Raw genomic sequence first — 20,408 nt, forward strand, 5'->3', positions numbered from 1 at the left:
TGCCTTAGCCTCCTGAGTAGAAATTTAAGTAATGAGTTCATACATTAATTCCAGTTCATATTAAGGATTAGAAGGATTTTTACTTCTGTGATTTTATGCCTAGATCTTTTTCATGCTGAAAATTCTAGTTCCTAATGATTAATATTAACATGATTATTCATTTGGTTTATATATATTTATCTATCTGTTTAATAAATATTGCTATTTGAATATTTTTGTCTATAGTTTCAAAATAGCAATATCAATGTTACCGCTAACATCAAGACTACAGGATGCAGTAGAGTATCTTTATGGTTCTTTTTGTCTTTAGGCTATAATCTGCTGTATAGTCAAAATACTGTGTTTTAAAATCAGTTGAACTAAATCTTTTCTGCTTGGTTATGCTACCAACTTGAAGTACCATTGAATTTATTCATTTCCTTGTTTTCCTTCAGTATTTTAAAATTGGTCTTTTTCTTTTTTGATTTACCATGTGAAACATTTTAACTACTTCCAAATAAAAATTATAAAGCAAATGATAGTTAGAAAGCCTAACTTTTATCCTGTTACTATTTCTTGTTTTCTCCCTCACCCTATAGATAATCATTTATAAATTGTGTGTGTGTTATCTTGCATTTTTTTCTTAGAAAAATATGAGTATATTTGTATGTGTGAGATTTATGTTTTTATATCTGTTTATCTATATCTATAATCCCTTTTTCTTACATGTTTCTTTATCCTGATTTTTTTTCACTTTATAAGTCCTGAGGATCACTCCACAGCAACATATAAAGTCCTTTTGTTATATATGTAAATTCCTTCATTATATAAATATTCCTTAGCTTTTTCAACCAAATACCTAGTGATGAACATTTGGGCAGTTTCCAGTCTTTGTTTTAACAAATAGAGAAGTTAGTTTGCTCTAATACGTAATAGTGTCTGCTTCTCTGCAGCATCACTAATAGATTAAACATTTTTAAAGTTTTTTTTGCCAACTGTATAGGTGAGAAAAATTATCTATCTAAAATTGGAATTTCTAAAAGACAGAGTTAAAGGCAATTCCATGGAAGTAATGGGTACTCTTTCAAGGAAGCAACAGTGAGAGAAAAGCAAAAGGAGGAGGAAAAAAGGAGAACTAGTACAAGGTAATGAGTTCCCAAGTTGGCCATAGCTCCAGAAGAAACGCAGCTAATTGCTTGGTAAGGAGGAAAGGGTGTTTCTTGGAAGAGGGGATAGAGTAGTACAGTTAATTTGATTACTATGCAGAGAGAAAAGTATAGCAGGAAGAGACAAGTTGATAACAGTCCTGTATACCTTGACAGCAGATTAAAAATTTGCATTTTGCTGCACTGGCAATGGAAAACCAGGAAACATTTTGAGCAGGAAAATAATTTAGAGCAAAGAGGATTTTAGGAAGATTCAACCTGGATTAAGGTAAGGAGTGTTTAGAGAACAGGTCACTAGTTGGAAAACAATTACATGTCCAGCCGAAGAGTAATAGAAGACTGATTTAAATATTGTTGAACAAAATATATAGAAGAAGACAGTCTGGGCAAAAGACGCTTGATTTTCGAACTCTGGCAGACCTTAGAGAATTTATTAATGGGTTCTAGGGGTTTGTAAACCTGTTAAGTGATATGTACATTTTTGTGTTCCAAGTATGCTCAGTTTTTAGGAGAAAGGGTTTTTAGCTTTAACCTGAGGCTCAAAGGCATCTCTGAGAAAAAAAATAAGGAAATTCTGAATCAATGAGATTTTGTGATCAGTAATAGATGTATGTTATAAATAAGCCTCATTTACAAACTTAATGCAAATCCTTGATACATTTTACATTTTTGCAACCACATTCTTCTATTTCCTATTGTACTTACTGTCTGTGGCACTCACTTTAACATATAACTAACATGTAACATTTTTTTTTTAGATTTATTTTTCCTACACTGTATTTTTCTTTTTTTTTTCTTTTTGAGACAGTCTTTTTGTCAAGGCTGGAGTGCAGTGGTGTGATCTCGGCTATCTACAACCTCCACCTCCTGGGTTCAAGTGGTTCTCCTGCCTCAGCCTCCTGTGTAGCTGGGATTACGGGCACCTGCCACCATGCCTGGCTAATTTTTGTATTTTTAGTGGAGACGGGGTTTCGTCATGTTGGCCAGGCTGGTCTTGAATTCCTAGATGATCCACGTGCCTAGGCCTCCTGAAGTGCTGGGATTACAGGTGTGAGCCACTACGCCTGGCCTACCTGTGCTTTTCTGAGAGGGACACATCTGCATATTGTCCTCAGTCACAGGTTACTTTACAACATGGTGACTATGGTTAGTAACAATATCTTGTGTTTTGAAAATTGCTGAGAGTAGATTTTAAATATTCTCATCAGAAAAAATTATAAATATGTGAGGTAATGCTTATGTTAATTGGCTCATTTGAGCCACTCTATAATGTATACATATTTTGAAACGTCATGTTCTACATGACAAACATATCCAATTTTTGTCAATTAAGAAAGTAAAGGAAAAAAGTACAACTTAAATAAAATAAAACTTTTTTTTTTCTCTAATGGAAAAATATAACTTTAATAAGGAAATTCAACTAAAGGTAAGAGCACTCTGGGAACAATGATAATCCCCACATGATGATCTGATTCTCTTCTGGGAGCAGAACATTGCAACCAGATGGGATGGATAACTCAACTCAACAATAAAACTTTCTTTGAAACACCTGTTTTTTTTTTTTTTGAGGTGGTCTCACTCAGTCTCCTAGGCTGAAGTGCAGTGGCCTGATCTCAGCTCACTGCAACCTCTGCCACCTGGGTTTAAGTGATTCTCCTGATTCAGCTTCCCAAGTAGCTGGTATTACAATTACCTTTCATGATGCCTGGCTAATTCTTGTATTTTTAGTAGAGACAGAGTTTCACCATGTTGACCAGGCTGGTCTCAAACTGCCAACCTCTGATGATCCGCCAGTCTCGGCCTCCCAAAGTACTGGGATTACAGGTGTGAGCCACTGCACCCAGCCAAAAACACCGATTAAGTTAGACATGGTGGAAGAAATTTGCAAAAATGTAAAATATTATATCTTTCTTCTCACGAAACATTTTTGGTTTGGAATCAAATAGCCATTTCATTAAAGCACTTTATTTATTTAAAAAAAAAAGAAAGACACCTACCAAGCACTTCCACATATAGGCTTAAGAACTAAACCCTTTTTTTTTTTTTTTTTTTTTACTTAAAAATTTTGTTTTGATGTAACCTCTTTTCTTTTTTATCCTTGGCAACTAAGAACAGAAAAAGTTTTCTGTTTCTTTGTTGCATCAGAGCTCATCCCAGGAGCATAAAGTACTAAAATGAACTCTGCCTTATGATACTCACATTTGAGAAATTCCATTCGAACACAGATGGATCTGTGTGTGCTGATGAACTTGGAGCAGGAGAGCAGGGCTTTCAGCACTTTACCAGGGCTGTGCACACATTGGAAACCTTATCAGGCCCCAATTCGCTCTCTACTTGGAACAAGACTTTCCCTTATGTACCAGAACAATGCTTCCCATCCCAGCTGAGAGGAAGGGAACTAAAGGGAGCATTTTGAGTTGTTATTTTAAATTTATAATATGAAACTATTCATTATTAAGACATTTTGATCAGCTTTGAGGTTTTACTTTTAAAATTGATTCTAATTACCACAAAATTGATGCTTCTGTGTTGGGGCTTGCCTCCTGAGCTTTTAATAAATATTTCATACAGTGTGTTAGTTATTTTTCAGGAAAAGATTAAATTTTAGCTTTAAGCTGTCTATAAAGTTACCTAGAAATTCTATTTAATATTACCCTGCTTCAGTTGAAAAATAAAGTATAGAGCCATATACAATTAAGAGACTGAGATTAGGAGGACAGAAATCAACTTCTTAAACACTTTTGAAAAGTATATTAGAAAGCACATTTTTTTCTTTAAAGGAGGTATTCTTACTATTGAGATTAGAAAAGAATTATTTTAAACTGTCAAAAGGAATGAAATTCTTTAAACTACTGCTGCCATTGAATCTGAATATCTATGAATGAGAGCCTTAATATTATCAAACAGCTTTATTAAAGTATAATTTACTTACCATAAAATTCACCTGTTTTAAGTTCAGGGATCTGTGAATTGAATGTTATTAAACAATGGTCACAAGGGCTACTTCTGGCTCTATAGTAAATCTTCACAGTTAGTAATTATTATAGTAAATATTTTGTGATCATTTAAACAAGAGGATCCCAAAACTGGTCACAATTTTGATAAGAAAAATTTTTAGAATCCTGTAAGCAGAGTTGCCAGATGTATCATTACCACTGTACATTATTGCTTAAGTCTATTTGTTTTTCAAATTAAGGCCCTCATGTTTGACTCTGAGATACTCTTTCCACCTACATGGCAATCTATGAAATCCCAAGGATATTTGTTATGAAGAAAAGTATGTCCAATTTGCAGAAAATAATTTCTCCAATTGGATGTACTGATTGAAGATAATTTCAATGTTATTATTATTTTTAAATTTAGACAAAATGAACAGGTTAAACCCAGTAGATAAAGAACTACTTAGCACTTTCGTTACCTCATTAAAATTATTCACTGTTTTTTTTTTAATCATACTTTGGATTCCGGGGTACATGTGCAGATCATGCAGAATTGTTGCATGGGTACATACATGGCAATGTGGTTTGCTGCCTCCATCCCCTGTCACCTATATCTGTCATTTTCCCCCATTTTATCCCTCTTCAACCTCCCCACACCCTCTGTCCCTCCCCTAATCCCCCCCAACAGACCCCAGTGTGTGATGCTCCCCTCCCTGTGTCCATATGTTCTCATTGTTTAACACCTGCCTGTGGGTAAGAACGTGAGGTGTTTGATTTTCTGTTCTTGTGTCAGTTTGCTGAGAATGATAGTTTCCAGATTCATCCATGTCCGTATAAAGGACATGAACTCATCATTTTTTATGGCTACATAGTATTCCATGGTGTATATATACTACATTTTCCTTCTCCAGTCTATCATGGATGGGCATTTGGGTTGGTTCCAGGTCTTTGCTATTGTAAACAGTGCTGCAACGAACATACGTATGCATGTGTCTTTATAACAGAACGATTTATAATCCTTTGGATATATACCCAGTAATGGGATTGCTGGGTCAAATGGAATTTCTATTTCCAGGTCCTTGAGGAATCACCACCCTGTCTTCCACAATGGTTGAACTAATTTACACTCCCACCAACAATGTAAATGTGTTCCTATTTCTCCACATCCTCTCCAGCATCTGTTGTCTCCAGATTTCTTAATGATCACCATTCTGGTGTAAGATGGTATCTCAATGTGGTTTTGATTTGCATTTCTCTAACGACCACTGATGATCAACATTTCTTCATACGTTTGTTGGTCTCATATATGTCTTCTTTAGAAAAGTGTCTGTTCATATCTGTTGCCCACTTTGGAATGGGGCTGTTTGTTTTTTTCTTGTAAATATGTTTTATTTCCTTGTGGATTCTGGATATTAGCCCTTTTTTAGATGGATAAATTGCAAAAATTTTTTCGCATTCTGTTGGTTGCCAGTTCACTCTAATGATTGTTTCTTTTGTTGTGCAGAAGCTCTGGAGTTTAATTAGATCCCATTTATCTATTTTTGCTTTTGTTGCCAATGCTTTTGGTGTTTTAGTCATGAAGTCCTTGCCTCTGCCTATATCCTGAATGGTTTTGCCTAGGTTTTCTTCTCAGGTTTTTATGGTGTTAGGTCTTATGTTTAACTGCCTATATCCTGAATGGTTTTGCCTAGGTTTTCTTCTCAGGTTTTTATGGTGTTAGGTCTTATGTTTAAGTATTTAATCAATCTGGAGTTAATTTTAGTGTAAGGTGTTAGAAAGGGATCCAGTTTCTGTTTTCTACACATGGCTAGCCACTTATCCCAACACCATTTATTAAACAGGGAATCCTTTCCCCATTGCTTATTTTTGTCAGGTTTGTCAAAGGTCAGATGGTTGTAGATGTGTGGCATTTCCTCTGAGGCCTCTGTTCTGTTCCATTGGTCTATATCTCTGTTTTGGTACAAGTACAAAGCTGTTTTGATTACTGTAGCTTTGTAGTATAGTTTGAACTCAGGTAGCCTGATACCTCCAGAGTTGTTATTTTTGCTTAGGATTGTCTTGGCTATGCAGGTCTCTTTTGGTTCCATTTGAAGTTTAAGGTGGTTTTTTTCCAGTTCTTTGAAGAAGGTCATAGGTGGCTTGATGGGGATAATGTAGAATCTATAAACTACTTTGGGCAATGTGACCATTTTCACAATATTGATTCTTCATAACCATGAACATGGGATGTTTTTTCATCTGTTTGTGTCCTCTTTTATTTCCTTGAGCAGTGGTTTGTAGTTCTCCTTGAAGAAGTCCTTTACAACAATTGTTAGTTGTATTCCTATGTATTTTATTCTCTTTGTAGCAATTGTGAATGGGAGTTTACTCTTGATTTGGTTCTCTTTTAGTCTGTTATTGGTGTATAGGAGTGCTTGTGTTTTCTGCACATTGATTTTGTATCCTGAGACTTTGCTGAAGTTGTTTATCAGTTTAAGGAGATTTTGGGCTGAGACAATGCGGTCTTCTAAGTATATAATCATGTCATCTGCAAATAGAGACAATTTGACTTCCTCTTTTCCTAATTGAATCCACTTTATTTCCTTTTCTGGTCTGATTGCTCTGGCTAGAACTTCCAATACTATATTGAATAGGAGTGGTGAGAGAGGGCATCCTTGTGTAGTGCCAGACTTCAAAGGGAATGCTTTCAGTTTTTTCCCATTCAGGATGATATTGGCTATTGGTTTGTCACAAGTAGCTTTTATTATTTTGAGATACATTCCATCTATACCTAGTTTGAGAGCTTTTAGCATAAAGGACCGTTGACTTTTGTCAAAGGCTTTCTCTACCTCTATTGAGATAATCATGTGGTTTTTGTCTTTGGTTCTGTTTATGTGGTGGCTTATGTTTATAGACCTGTGTATGTTGAACCAGCCTTGCATCCCCCACAAAAAGAAAACTTCAGGCCAATATCCATGATGAACATAGATGCAAAAATCTTCAACAAAATACTGGCAAACCAGTTGCAACAGCACATCAAAAAGGTTATCCATCACAATCATAGACTTCATCCCTACTTGATCGTGATGGATAACCTTTTTGATGTGCTGTTGCAACTGGTTTGCCAGTATTTTGTTGAAGATTTTTGCATCTATGTTCATCCCTACTTGATAGTGATGGATAAACTTTTTGATGTGCTGTTGCAACTGGTTTGCCAGTATTTTATTGAAGATTTTTGCATCTATATTCATCATGGATATTGGCCTGAAGTTTTCTTTTTTTTTGTTGAGTCTCTGCCGGGTTTTGGTATCAGGATGATGTTGGTCTCATAAAATGATTTGGGAAGGATTCCCTCTTTTTGGATTGCTTGGAATAGTTTCAGAAGAAGTGGTACCAGCTCCTCTTTGTATGGGTGGTAAAATTGGTTGTGAACCCATCTGGACCAGGGCTTCTTTTGGTTGGTAGGCTATTAATTGCTGCCTCAACTTCTGCCCTTGTCTATTCAGGATTTCAACTTCTTTCTGGTTTAGGCTTGGGAGGTGCAAGTGTCCAGGAATTTATCCATTTCTTCCAGGTTTACTCGTTTATGTGCATAGAGTTGTTTGTAGTAATCTCTGATGGTAGTTTGTATTTCTGTGGAATCAGTGGTGATATCCCTTTTATCATTTTTTATTGCCTTTATTTGGTTCTTCTCTCTTTTCTTTTTTATTAATCTGACTAGCAGTCTATTTTGTTGATCTTTTAAAAAAACCAGCTCCTGGATTTATTGATTTTTTGAAGGGTTTTTTGTGTCTCTATCTCCTTCAGTTCTGCTCTGATCTTAGTTATTTCTTGTCTTCTAGCTTTTGAGTTTTTTGATCTTGCTCCTCTACCTCTTTCAATTTTGATGATAGAATGTTGATTTTTGATCTTTCTTTGCTTCTCACGTGGACATTTATTGCTATAAATTTTCATCTACTCAGTTATTTAAATGTGTCCCAGAGATTCTGTCTTTGTTCTTCATTCTCATTGGTTTTCAAGAACGTCTTTAATTCTGCCTTCATTTTATTGTTTATCCAGACAACATTCAAGAGCCAGTTGTTCAGTTTCCATGAAGTTGTGAGGTTCTGAGTTAGTTTCTTAATCCTGAGTTCTAATATGATTGCACTGTGGTCCGAGAGACTTTTTGCCATAATTTCTGTTCTTTTGCATTTGCTGAGGAGTGATTTACTTCCAATTATGTGGTTAATTTTAGAGTAGGTGCGATGTGATGCTGAGAAGATTGTGTATTCTGTAAATTTGGGGTGGAGATTTCTGTAGACGTCTATTAGGTTTGCTTGGTCCAGGTCTAAGTTCAAGTCCTGAATATCCTTGTTAATTTGTTGTCTCATTGATCTGTCTAATACTGACAGTGGAGTGTTAAAGTCTCCCACTATTATTGTGTGGGAGTCTAAGTCTCTTTGTAGGTCATTAAGAACTTGCTTTATGTATCCGGGTGCTCCTGTATTGGGTGGGTATATATTTAGGATAGTTAGCTCTTCTTGTTGCATTGATCCTTTCACCATTATGTAATGCCCTTCTTTATCTCTTTTGATCTTTGTTGGTTTAAAGTCTATTTTATCAGAGACTAGGATTGCAACTCCTGCTTTTTTTTTTTCTCTCCATTTGCTTACTAAATCTTCCTCCATCCTTATTTTGGCCTATGTGTGTCCTTGCATGTGAGATGGGATTCCTGGATACAGCACACCGATGGGTTTTGGCTTTTTATCCAATTTTCCAGTCTCTGTCTTTTGATTAGGGCATTTGGCCTATTTAAATTTAAGGTTAGTATTGTTATGTGTGAATTTCATCCTGCCATTCTGATGCTAGCTGGTTGTTTTGGCTATTAGTTGACACAGTTTCTTTGTTGTGTTGATGCTGTTTATCATTTGGTATGTTTTTGGAGTGACTAGTACTATTTGTTCCTTTCTATATTTAGTGCTTCGTTCAGGAGCTCTTGTAAGGCAGGCCAGGTGGTGATGAAATCTCTCAGTAGTTGCTTGTTCTTAAAGGATTTTATTTCTCCTTCACTTATGTACCTTAGTTGGCTGGATATGAAATTCTAGGTTGAAATTTCTTTTCTTTAAGGATGTTGAATATCGGCCCCCACTCTCTTCTGGCTTGTATGGTTTATGGGGAGAGATCCACTGTGAGTCTGATGGCTTCCTTTTGTGGGTAACCCGACCTTTCTCTCTGGCTGCCCTTAGCATTTTTTCCTTAATTTCAAGCCTGGTGAATCTGATGATTATGTGCCTTTGGGTTGCTCTTCTTGAGGAATATCTTTGTGGTGTTTTTTATATTTCATGGACTTGAATTGTGACCTGTCTTGCTAGGTTGGGGAAGTTCTCCTTGGATAATATCCTGAAGAGTGTTTTCCAGCTTGGATTCATTCTCTCTGTCACATTTAGGTACCCCTCTCAAATGTAGATTAGGTCTTTTAACATAATTGCCATATTTTTTGGTGGTTTTATTTATTTCTTTGCACTCTTTCTTTTTTCTCTAATCTTGCCTTCTCATTTTATTGCATTGAGTTGTTCTTCAATCTCGGATATTCTTTCTTCTGCTTGGTTGATTCAGTTATTGAAACTTGTGTATACTTCACAAAGTTCTCATGTTGTATTTTTCAGCTCCATTAGGTCATTTATATTCTCTAAGCTGCTTATTCTCATTAGCATTTCATCTAACCTTTTTTCAAGGTTCTCAGTTTCTTTGCATTGGGTTAGAACATGTTCTTTTAGGTCAGAGAAGTTTGTTATTACTTCTCTGTTCAGTCAATTAATCAGACTCATTCTCCATCCTGCTTTGTTCCTTTCCTTGTGTGGAGTTGTGATCCCTTGGAGGAGGAGAGACATTCTGGTTTTTGGTGTTTTCATCCTTTTTGTGCTAATTTCTTCCCATCTTTGTGGATTTATCTACCTGTGGTCTTTGTAGTTGGTGACATTCTGATAAGGTCTCTGAGTGGACGTTCTTTTTGTTGATGTTGAAATTATTTCTTTCTGTTTTTGTGTTTTCCTTCTAACTGTCAGGCCCCTCTGCTGTAGGCCTGCTGGAGGTCCACTCCAGACCCTGCTTGCCTGGGGATCACCCACAAGGGCTGAAGAACAGTAAGGGTTTCTTCCAGTTTCTTCTTCTGTTATCTTCATCCAAGCAGGGTACCTGCCAGATGTTAGCCTGAGCTCTCCTTTACGAGGTGTCTCTTTGGATATGCAGGGGTAAGGGGGCTGCTTGAGGAGACTGTCTGTCCCTTATAGGAGCTCAAGTGCTGAGCTGGGAGGTCTGTTGTTCCATTCAGAGCATCTGGGCAGGTATGTTTAAGACTGCTGCAGTGGGATTCATAAACACCTTTTTCCCCAGGTGCTCTGTCCTGGGAAGGTTGGGCTTTATTGATAAGTTCCTGACATGCTGCTGCCTTTTTTCAGAGATGCCCTTCCCAGTAAGGTGGTAGTCTAGCCACAGTCTGCCAGCAGAGGCATTACTGAGCTGCTGTGGGCTCTGCCCAGCTGCTGTGTGAACTTCCTGTTAGAACTGCCTTGGTAATGGCGGGTTGCCTCAGTAATGGTGGACTGCCTTGGTAAAGGCAGATTGACTTCATAATGGCTGATGACCTTCCCCCCACCAAGCTGGACTGTCCCAGGTCCATCTGTGCTTGCTGTGAAACTCTCAATCCAGAGCATTTCAGACTGCTGGTCTTTGTTGGGGGTGGGACCCACTAAGCCATATCACCTGGCTCTCTGTTTAAGCCCTGTTATTTTTTTTCAGTTGAATGGATGGCTCTGTATCCCAGGTGTTCCAGTTGCCTGTTGAAATGGCTGCCTGGATTTGTGTGAGCTTTTGTGTGGAGATCTGCAGTAGCAGCTGAAACAGCCATGCTGGAAATTCATGGCACTTTTCAGTTTGGGAATCTCCTGGTCCGTGGACAGTAAAAACTCATTTGGAAATGTGGTGTTCACTCACCCTCTGTGTTCTTCTCGCTGGAAACTGCATTCCAGAGCTGTTCCTATTTGGCCATCTTGGATCTCCCTTCACTGTTTTTCAGTTCATTTCTCACTATTTAGATTCTGGAGAGTATCTTGACCCAGGAAATGGAAGATTCAGTTTTGGGTACTGCTGTACTACTCACAGGGTGCTCATACATCCTCTCGAATTACTAGTTTCTGGGGCTCATTTTTCTCCTATAAAATTGAAATTAGGATACTGGCCTTGAGTAATTTAGAAGGTTTTAGTGAGGAGCAATGGAAATAATATATGAAAAATGCTTTGTTACCCACAGTGTCCTGTATAATTGTAAGGTATTACATTTAATATCAGAACTCAAGAAAATTTCTATATTAATCAAAATAATCTGCAAATGGTTCTAAGTACCTACCTATACTTGGCACTATATATTCCAAGATAAATATTATGGCGGTTAGGTTTAAACTGTTAGACTGTTTGGTCCACATGGAATAATGTAGGGTGGGGATGGATTCCCCACCTTTACCTTCAATTTCATATGCTTTCCCTATTGCCACTTTCTAGATCCCTGTTTATTATCACACCAAAAAATAACAAAAATAGGCTGGGCATGGTGACTCGCGCCTGTAATCCCAGGCTGAGACAGGTGGATCACTAGGTCAGGAGATTGAGACCATCCTGGCCAACATGGTGAAACCCAGTCTCTACTAAAATACAAAAACAAAACAAAACAAAAAAACTAGCTGGGCATGGTGGCACATGCCTGTAGTTCCAGCTACTCAAAAAGCTGAGGCAGGGAATTACTTGAACCTGGGAGGCGGAGGTTGCAGGGAACCGAGATTGCGCTGCTGCACTCCAGCCTGGTGACAGAGCAAGACTCCATCTCAATAACAACAATAATAAATAATAATAACAAAAATGTGTAGTAGTAGCACCTGAAGAATGACTGCAACTCTTTAGATAAAGTGAAGTAAACGTGTGCTTCTAATTAAGGATAGTTGTAGAGCAAATTAGAATGCACACTTTGTAAAGCAAGCTAAAGGTTTTATTAAAAATTATAGAGAAGTAATGATAAAATTATAGTAGTAAAGCTAATGTCAAAAAATATTACTCTGTGATGGTAGCATCCCAAGCCTTAGATTTTGTTCTCAGTAATTTCTTGGCTGAGTCAAGCTATACATTTTTTTCTCTAAACATTTTACTGTGACTAGCAGTTGTTTGAGCTTTGCTTTTGAACATTTTCTAGTGAGGAGGTGAAGGGAAATTGTTCAGGGAGGGTAAGAGATTCACTCATGTCTTTTAAAACTACATCTTCTTCAGGGTAGACTCTGTGCACCAGGGGAAACCCTGACACTCCACTTTCCCAGCTGCTTTGCAGGGAACCAGTGTTCCTGGTGAAGCACATTATGCCTTCTGATGTGTCCTGTGGGAAGCATTTTGACAAATCTCTCTTTAGGTGTGTTATACATGTATGAGACATAAGAAATTTGTGAGTAGCTAGAGTATAAGACATTGAATGACAGAGTGGTTACTTCCTCTTTCTTTAGCATATTCCCAGAACCCCTCATATACTACCTTTGCAAAAGGAGTTATTAATATAAAAACATTTCCTTTCTTTTTTCCTTGTCACTCAATGTGTCCATGTTGGTTTCATACTAAAAGTTGTTCAGAAGTCAGTTGTGTAGCTTTACTATTGCCCTTTCTAAAGGGACTCAAACCTACATACGAAAGCAAATCTTAATATGTAAGCCTTTGTGTGGTTAACATTTCTGCCTACTGCCTCAGTGCTATGGATTTAAGTGATACTTTTCATGGTGACTGGAATGAGATGTAGTGATTCATTGTTGTTTAACAGAATGAATATGGCGTAAATACTGTGCTGATCCTATTTCTAGTTGCCTTCAACTGTCCGCCCATCATCTAACAAGTCTACATAAGCACATTTTAAATATGGGCATCTGTTTGTGTCCCTAGTTTGTACAAGTAGAATACAAGTTAGAATGCAAACAACCTGCTAGTTTCTTTCCTAATAATGTCATACTTACTAAACAGTAGATCCACTCTCTATGCATGTCCCACCATTGCCACATTTCATTAAACTGCAGGGAGAAGTATGACACTGGCCAACACTGCGCCCAGCATTTGGGTGGCCCTCAGGATTTCCCAGGTCTCTGAAATGGCCATCCTTCTCAGTGCGAACTTGAAGAGTGAAAATACAACCTTGAAGAAAGGCAAAAACACACCATGTTAACAAACAGAAGAATTAGATAAAATAAGAAGATGATCATTTTTCATTTTTAAAGTAAAAGTTTTTCAAAATACAGTAATACATGTAAATTTTAAAAGAAATATGAGAGGACAGAATGCACAGAGAAAAAATTTTTTTTTAAAGTCATTCATGATATCACTTCAGAGAAGACAACTATTAATATTTTGGTGTGCGTTTGTGTATGTGTGCATGTGTGTGTGTTTGTGTGTGTGTGTGTGTGTGTGTAGTATTTGATTTTTTCTATGCTTAGTCATATTTTCTTTTAAACAAAAATGTAATATGCATTAAGCTGTAGAAAATATAATATTATACCATAAAAGTTGATCATAAATATCATTAACTTTTCTCTTGTAGTAGTAACTATATTTAAATTATGGCATAATATTTCCTTATATCAAAATATATTTAATAAGCCTATAATTGTTGTACCATTGACTCATTTACACTTTTTGCTATTAGAAATCAAGTTGTAATGAATATCTTATGTGTATATCTTTGTGTGTTTTAAATATTATTTTCTTAGTACACATTTCTAGAAGTAGAATTACTAGGGTAAAAGATACAGATGTTTTGAAGTATGCCCAAGTGTCCCCCATAGATATTTTTCACAACTGGACTGAGCACACTGGGATACCCGCTTCTTCACAGGCACTACCATGCATAGGATCACCATTCCATTTCATTTTTACATGCGATAGCTGATAAAATACTATTTTCCTATTTTTAGTTGGGTTCAAAAATCTTTTAAGAAATCTACTGGTCATTCATAATATATATCATAATTTGTATTTATAGTATGTAAAGAGAATCTCTTTATATAAAAAGCACATTAGCTATTTGTGATCTATTGTGAATAAACTTTCTCCACTTTAATATTTGCCACTTAATTTTGCTTATGGCAGTGTTTTTATTTTTTTAGGTAAAGAAGTTTATATTCATCTTGTCACATTTTCTCTTTTTTTCTTTCAGAGATTTTGCCTTCATACACATCTTTAAAGGAACTTTTGTGCCCCAAGATTAGATAAATATATATAAACAAAAAGGACAGTTCAGTGAAGAATTTGAAATGGAAGTGTTTGGAATCTTGACATGTATTGTAATTTTACTCTTCTCCTTTAGTAGTTACTTAGAGTTTATTTGTGAAGTTATTTCAAATAAATAGGAACTTCAACCATAAATAAGGTCTTTAAAATGATAAAGGAAAGGCAAGATTGAATTTTATTTTTAAAACATTTTAAAAAACTAAAAGCATGAAGTAATTTCTTATGGTGAACAAAATGGGTTCAGTTTTGGAAGGTAGAGAATGTACTTTCCAACTTAGTTTTCACTGGCGCTTTTATTGACAAGCGCTGTTCTCAGCATGTATCAATATTTTCTCATTATGAGAGAGCAGTGATTGTTTTTCCTCAGGGTTAATCTTTGTCCTTCCTCAAAGTACTGCCACTTACTATTACACACACACACACACACACACACACACACACCATCACCAAAATACTGAACTGACTAAAGAAATGAATGAATGCTAGCTGCTTTACAAATGAATAACCAACAAACTCAATCAACAAAGTAGGGTTTCCTATGTCTTTTGCAGAGTGAAATGCACTTTGCAGAGAGCAAAAATATAAGTAGGTAATGGAGTCAGGTGAGTCTGAGTTCAGATATGATCTCTGCCACATAATGGCTAGATAATGCAGTCTAACTGAAGCTAATATTTTTAGCTTTAAGATGGAGACCAAAGTAGCTATTTCCTGAGTTAGGAGGAATAAATAATATATATATAAACTATCTGTGCAATGCCTATAAATTAGTAGGTCCTGGGTTCCACACCACTATTCCACATTCTATCATACCATCTCAGGTATTTTCTACTTCTACCTCATAAAATTGCAGATTTCTTCTAGCAAAAATTATAGGATGCTAATACTGAATTTAAAAATTTTTTATAATCATACATCAGAATACTTTGTTAAATGACTATAACTTAATGTCTGAAAGTGCTCATTTTAAACCATTTCTTTTTTACATGGATAAATAAAATGCTTTTGTTATAAGGAACTAGTGAAATATGTTTTTGGCTAAAAATGTGCCAATGCTATATTTAGAGAAAGAGTTAGCCAAATGCATTTGTTTTACAGAGACATGTTTCATGTCGAGGGAATGTATTCTCTTTCCTGGTCCACAAGGGGCTGTAGTTTTAAGGGCAAGAACTTCCCAACGCCATGTCCCCCTCTCATCTTTCTCCATCTAGGAGATTTAACAGTCTCTGTTTTAATTTTTGTGGGGGCGGGAAGAATCAAAAAGTCAACCATTCCAGCAGAAGTTCTAAGGAACTCCTTTCATTGGCCCAAGGTCTTGGAGAAGGTGGGGGGTCCTCCCTGGTTAAAAGTCCCCTTCTTCCACACCCCTTCAGATCCATGTTTGGATCCCCTTCCACCCTAGTGGAAGCTTTCTCTCTCCTGGATTTTCCCTCTGGAGTCTCCTTCCACACTCTGTCATGGAAACCTGTCTTCCCCTCCTAAACTCCATCTCTTTTTCTATTCCCTTCCACTCAGTGTGGAAGCCGCTTTCCTCTCCTGGATTCCATCTGTCTGGATTCTCTCACTTAGTGTGAGAGTTAGCTGTTTCTTTCTCTCTCCTTCTCCTGTTTCTCTTTTTCTACTTAAATAAATCACTTTCTGCAAATAGTTATTGTGCACTGCACCACTGTCTCCTCTCCCATTCTTGGGGAATGATAGACGAAGAACCTAAAGAAACATCCTCTCAGGGGAACTGAGGGCTTCCCTCAATGCCTGAACCCCAACAATGTCAGTCGACATATCATGTTTTTAGAGCAATTGGAGTGATTAAAGTGGAAGACATTTGTGGAATATATATCATTTTATTATTATTATAGTATATAAAACATAATCTGCTTGGTGTAGTTCCATGAAACAGACATTCAGTACATAATACATATATCCTGTATGTGATATGGAGCCATGAGACCTGTGTATATTGAAAATTAGACTGACTAGCTACCAAATAAGTAATAGCTTTTTTTTTTAAAGCAGAAGGTTTTCAAATTACTGCAGTAAACTCATTACATTTTTCCATATGGGCTCTTGTTTGAAGAATCTCATATGATTAAAAAAGGAAGAAAGGAAAAATTGAACTCACAAGAAACTGAAAGCACTGAAAGTGTTGACTATTTTTAGATGAGAATAACTCTCCTTTACAGGGTTGTTAAGGAATCTGAATATATCTCATGTCCACTCTATTCAATTGAGTGGTAAATATTTAATAACCTCCATATCAATGGTCACTAGTTGCTGTAACACTAGAAGCTTATTTTCTGTTCATGTAAAGTCCAAAGGGTGGGTAGGGTTGGCATCAAGGTGTGTTGGCAAACAGAGTACAGGATTGTGCAGAAGATTTTAATAGGCAAGGCCTGGAAGTAGCAACTATTACACCTGCTGACATCTCCCTGGCCAGAACTCGGGCACATGGTCATGCATAGCTATAAGAGAGTCTGGGAAAGATCTGGTGGTAACAACATGTCACAAGTATGTGTTATGTGAAAGCACCATTCTATGTGCTATGGAGCTCTGTTATCAGTCAAAACTACAGCTCCTGTTCTCCAGAAGCTTACTAAATTCTAAATTAAGACATACATTCTCTAGGCATATAATTATACTAGGTATGAAATGCTAAGTGGGAAAGGACTTGGAGCTCCAAAGACTACAGAGAGTTTACTCACAATAAATGAGCTCAGAGAGTAGGCTCTCATTAAGGAAGTGTGATATGAGCTGGCTTTCCAGGCAAATGGAATTTGAAGAGGTGGGGAATGCTGATTTAAGCATGGGCCCTGAGGCAGCAAAAATAAGACATACAGACATAAGACATAGTTGATTTTATGTGCCAACTTGACTGGACCATATGATGCCCAGATACTTGGCCAAATATTGTAGGGTGTGTGTGTGTGTGTGTGTGTTTTAGGATGAGATTAACACTTATATTGATAGACTCAGTAATGCAGATTGCCCTCCCTACTGTGGGTGGGCCTCACTCAGTCACCGAAGACTTGAATGGAACAAAAAAGAGGGAGTTCTTCCTGTTTGATTGCTCTAACTGGGATGTTGGTCTTTTCCAGCTTTCATACTTGGACTGAAACATTGACACTCCTTGGGTCTTCAGCCTGATGGCTTTCACACTGGAACTCACGCCATTGGCTCTCCTGGTTCTCGGGGCTTCAGACTCAGGCTGGAGCTACATCAATTCTCCTGGGTCTCTAGGTTGCTGACTGGATTTTGGAACTTCTCAGCCTCCATAATCATATGAGCCAATTCCTTATAAAAATCTCTCTCTCTTTCTCTCTCTCTCTGTGCATACATGATTGGTTCTGTTTCTCTGGAGATGTCTAATATACATACATTTTACTGAATTAAAAATCGGTGGAGGCAAGATAAGTATAGAAAAAATATATGGGTTTTGGAATGCCAGGTGTATTAGTCCATTCTCACACTGAGATTTAATTGGCTCATGATTTCACAGGCTGTACAGGGAGCATGGCTGGGGGGATGCTCAGGAAACTTACAGTCATCATGGAAGGTGAAGAGGAAGGAGGTATATCTTACATGGCTGGAGCAGGAGGAATTCAGTGAAGGGGAGGTGCTACACACTTTTAAACAACCAGATCTCATGAGAACTCACTATCACAGGAACAGCAAAGGTGAAATCTGCCTCCACGATCCAATCACCTCCCACCTGGCCCTTCCGCCAGCATTAGGAATCACAATTTGACATGACATTTGGGCAGGGACACAAATCCAAACCATATCACCATGCAAGAAATTTAGTTATTATTCTAGAGTTGACTGGGTGTCTGTTGCATTCTAGAGCAGCAAAATGGCATGATATATCGGTTTAGCAATAATGTCCTGATGTGTTAGTTAATCAGGGAAGGTTGAGTTGTCAAAGCTGACAGTAAGCCTGTGGTTTTAACTTCAGCTGCATCAGAATCACCTGAACTGCTCATTAAAACACATATTACTGGGCCCCATTCCCTGAGTTTCTGGTTCAATTAGAATTTGCATCTCTAGCAAACTTCCCAGAGATGCTGATATTACTGGTCCAGGGACAACATTTTGGGAACCAGGATTGTACAAAGGATTCAAACAAGTATTGGAGAGACTTGTAGCAATAGTAAATGAAATAAGTAAAGAAGTATATTCAGAAAAGGCATTTGTAGTGAGGATGAGATGTTTGATTTCAGTTATTCTGCTTCTATAGCTGCTTTTAGCACAATTAACAGCTCAGCAATATTTTCTACAGGCAATAGAACTTCTAGTGAAGGACCCAGCTTATTTTCCCTTGTGGCCTAACAAGTTTTACTTTTTATTTCCCTTATTCCTCCTTTCCCTTCTTCTTTATCTTCTTTTCTTCTTCCCTTTGTTCTATGCCCAGTCAGTCTGATACCACCATTCATGAGCCTCACTCTGAGAAATCTGCAGCTTTGTAGCAGATGCAACTTTGGAAAACAGAGGAGAGGAGAATTGCTTTTATTAGGGCAGATAAAACAGTAAGGCACTGAGTATTTGGTAGATTTAGACTATTTAATGTGATTAATATCGGTACCTTTATGAGCATTAAAAGTCATAGAAAAAATAATAGTTGATTAAAAGCAATTTTTTAGAACAAAAACAAATTGGCTTTAGTAGCAGTAATTATTTGTATTTTAGATAGAGAACTTCGGATTAGAGTTATTTATCAAGAGTTTATAGAAATTGGCTGGGCATAGTGGCTCATGCCTGCATTCCTAACACTTTGGGAGGCCGAGACAGGTGGATGGCTTAAGCCCAGGATTTCTAGACCATCCTGCGCAACCTGGAAAAACACTGTCTTTACTAAAAATACAAGAATTAGCCAGGTGTGAAGATGCAATTTTCAAGTTCATGGAGAGTAGGCCAGACCTGGTTGAATAGCTGAGGATACCATAAGAACAGACCTTTGACCAAGTACCCTGGGACTAGGATCGACTGAAAGCTGTTTTCACCAAATTAATTGTTATAACAATTTAAATCATGTTTTTATTTTATAACTCTACTACAACGTAACTCAGCTTTGTAAGGATATGTGAGCTGGGTTTGGTGGCTCAGCTACATGGGAGGCTAAGGTAGGAGGATTGATTGAGCCCTGGAGGTGGAGGTTGCAGTGAGCTGAGATGGCACCACTGTATTCCAGCATTGGTGACAGAGTGAGATCCTGTCTAAAAAATAAAGTAAAATGAAATAAAGAGTTTATAAAAATGTAAAAGCCTAGATCAGATAATATTTTATTGTGTGATTTAATTGTGATTCTACAGACAAATGTGATATCCTTACTCTAATTATTCTTTCAGAAAATTCTATTTGCTTTGCTTCATTATGATTAATAAATATGGTGGCTTCCACATCCTTCTCTGCAAACTAATACAGGAACAGAAAACCAAATACCTCATGTTCTCACTCATAAGTAGAAGTTAAACAATAAGAACACATGGACACAAGGAGGGGAACATCACATACTGGGGCCTGTCAAGAGCCGGGGGACAAGAGGGAGATAGCATTAGGAGAAATACCTAATGCATGCAGAGCTTAAAACTTAGATGTTTGGTTGATGGGTGCAGCAAACCACCATGGCACATGTATACCTACGTAACAAACTTGCACGTTCTGCACTTGTATCCCAGAACTGAGAGAGAGAGAGAGAGAGAGAGAGAGAGAGAGAGAGAGAGAGAGAGAGAGAGAGAGAGAGAAATTTTAAAAATATACCGTGGCTTCCAAATCTGGGAGACTTGTTAAAATGCAAGTTTTTAGGCCCCATTGTAAAGCTTTTAATTCAACAGTTCTTGGGTAGGTTTCAGAAATTTGTATTTTAAAGAAGTGATTCTATATTATTCTTCAGCACCAGTAGAGATCAGCTTTGGGAACCATGGACTTGTGGCACAGTTGCAATTTAGTTGTCATGGTAAGTTGGTAACAATACTCTATGACTTATAATAAATAGTAAATGCTAATTTAGAGTGGAGGGAGACATTAAGAGAGGATCCAACAGATGAATAATAAAATTAGGGGGTCTCAAGGT

At 37.2% G+C, this 20,408-nt stretch overlaps 1 protein-coding gene across 1 annotated transcript in view; it reads right to left on the minus strand.

The window, feature by feature from the left end:
• EYS (EGF-like photoreceptor maintenance factor) overlaps positions 1-20,408 on the minus strand; it is a 1,911,700-nt gene that overhangs the window by 58,452 nt on the left and 1,832,840 nt on the right. The window contains exon 37 of the mRNA XM_035296026.3: positions 13,081-13,255. Within this exon, the coding sequence (XP_035151917.3) occupies positions 13,081-13,255 (175 nt within the window). The remainder of the gene's footprint in view (positions 1-13,080; positions 13,256-20,408) is intronic.

Source organism: Callithrix jacchus, chromosome 4 (assembly GCF_049354715.1).
Source record: "Callithrix jacchus isolate 240 chromosome 4, calJac240_pri, whole genome shotgun sequence".
Taxonomy (NCBI): Eukaryota; Metazoa; Chordata; class Mammalia; order Primates; family Cebidae; genus Callithrix; species Callithrix jacchus.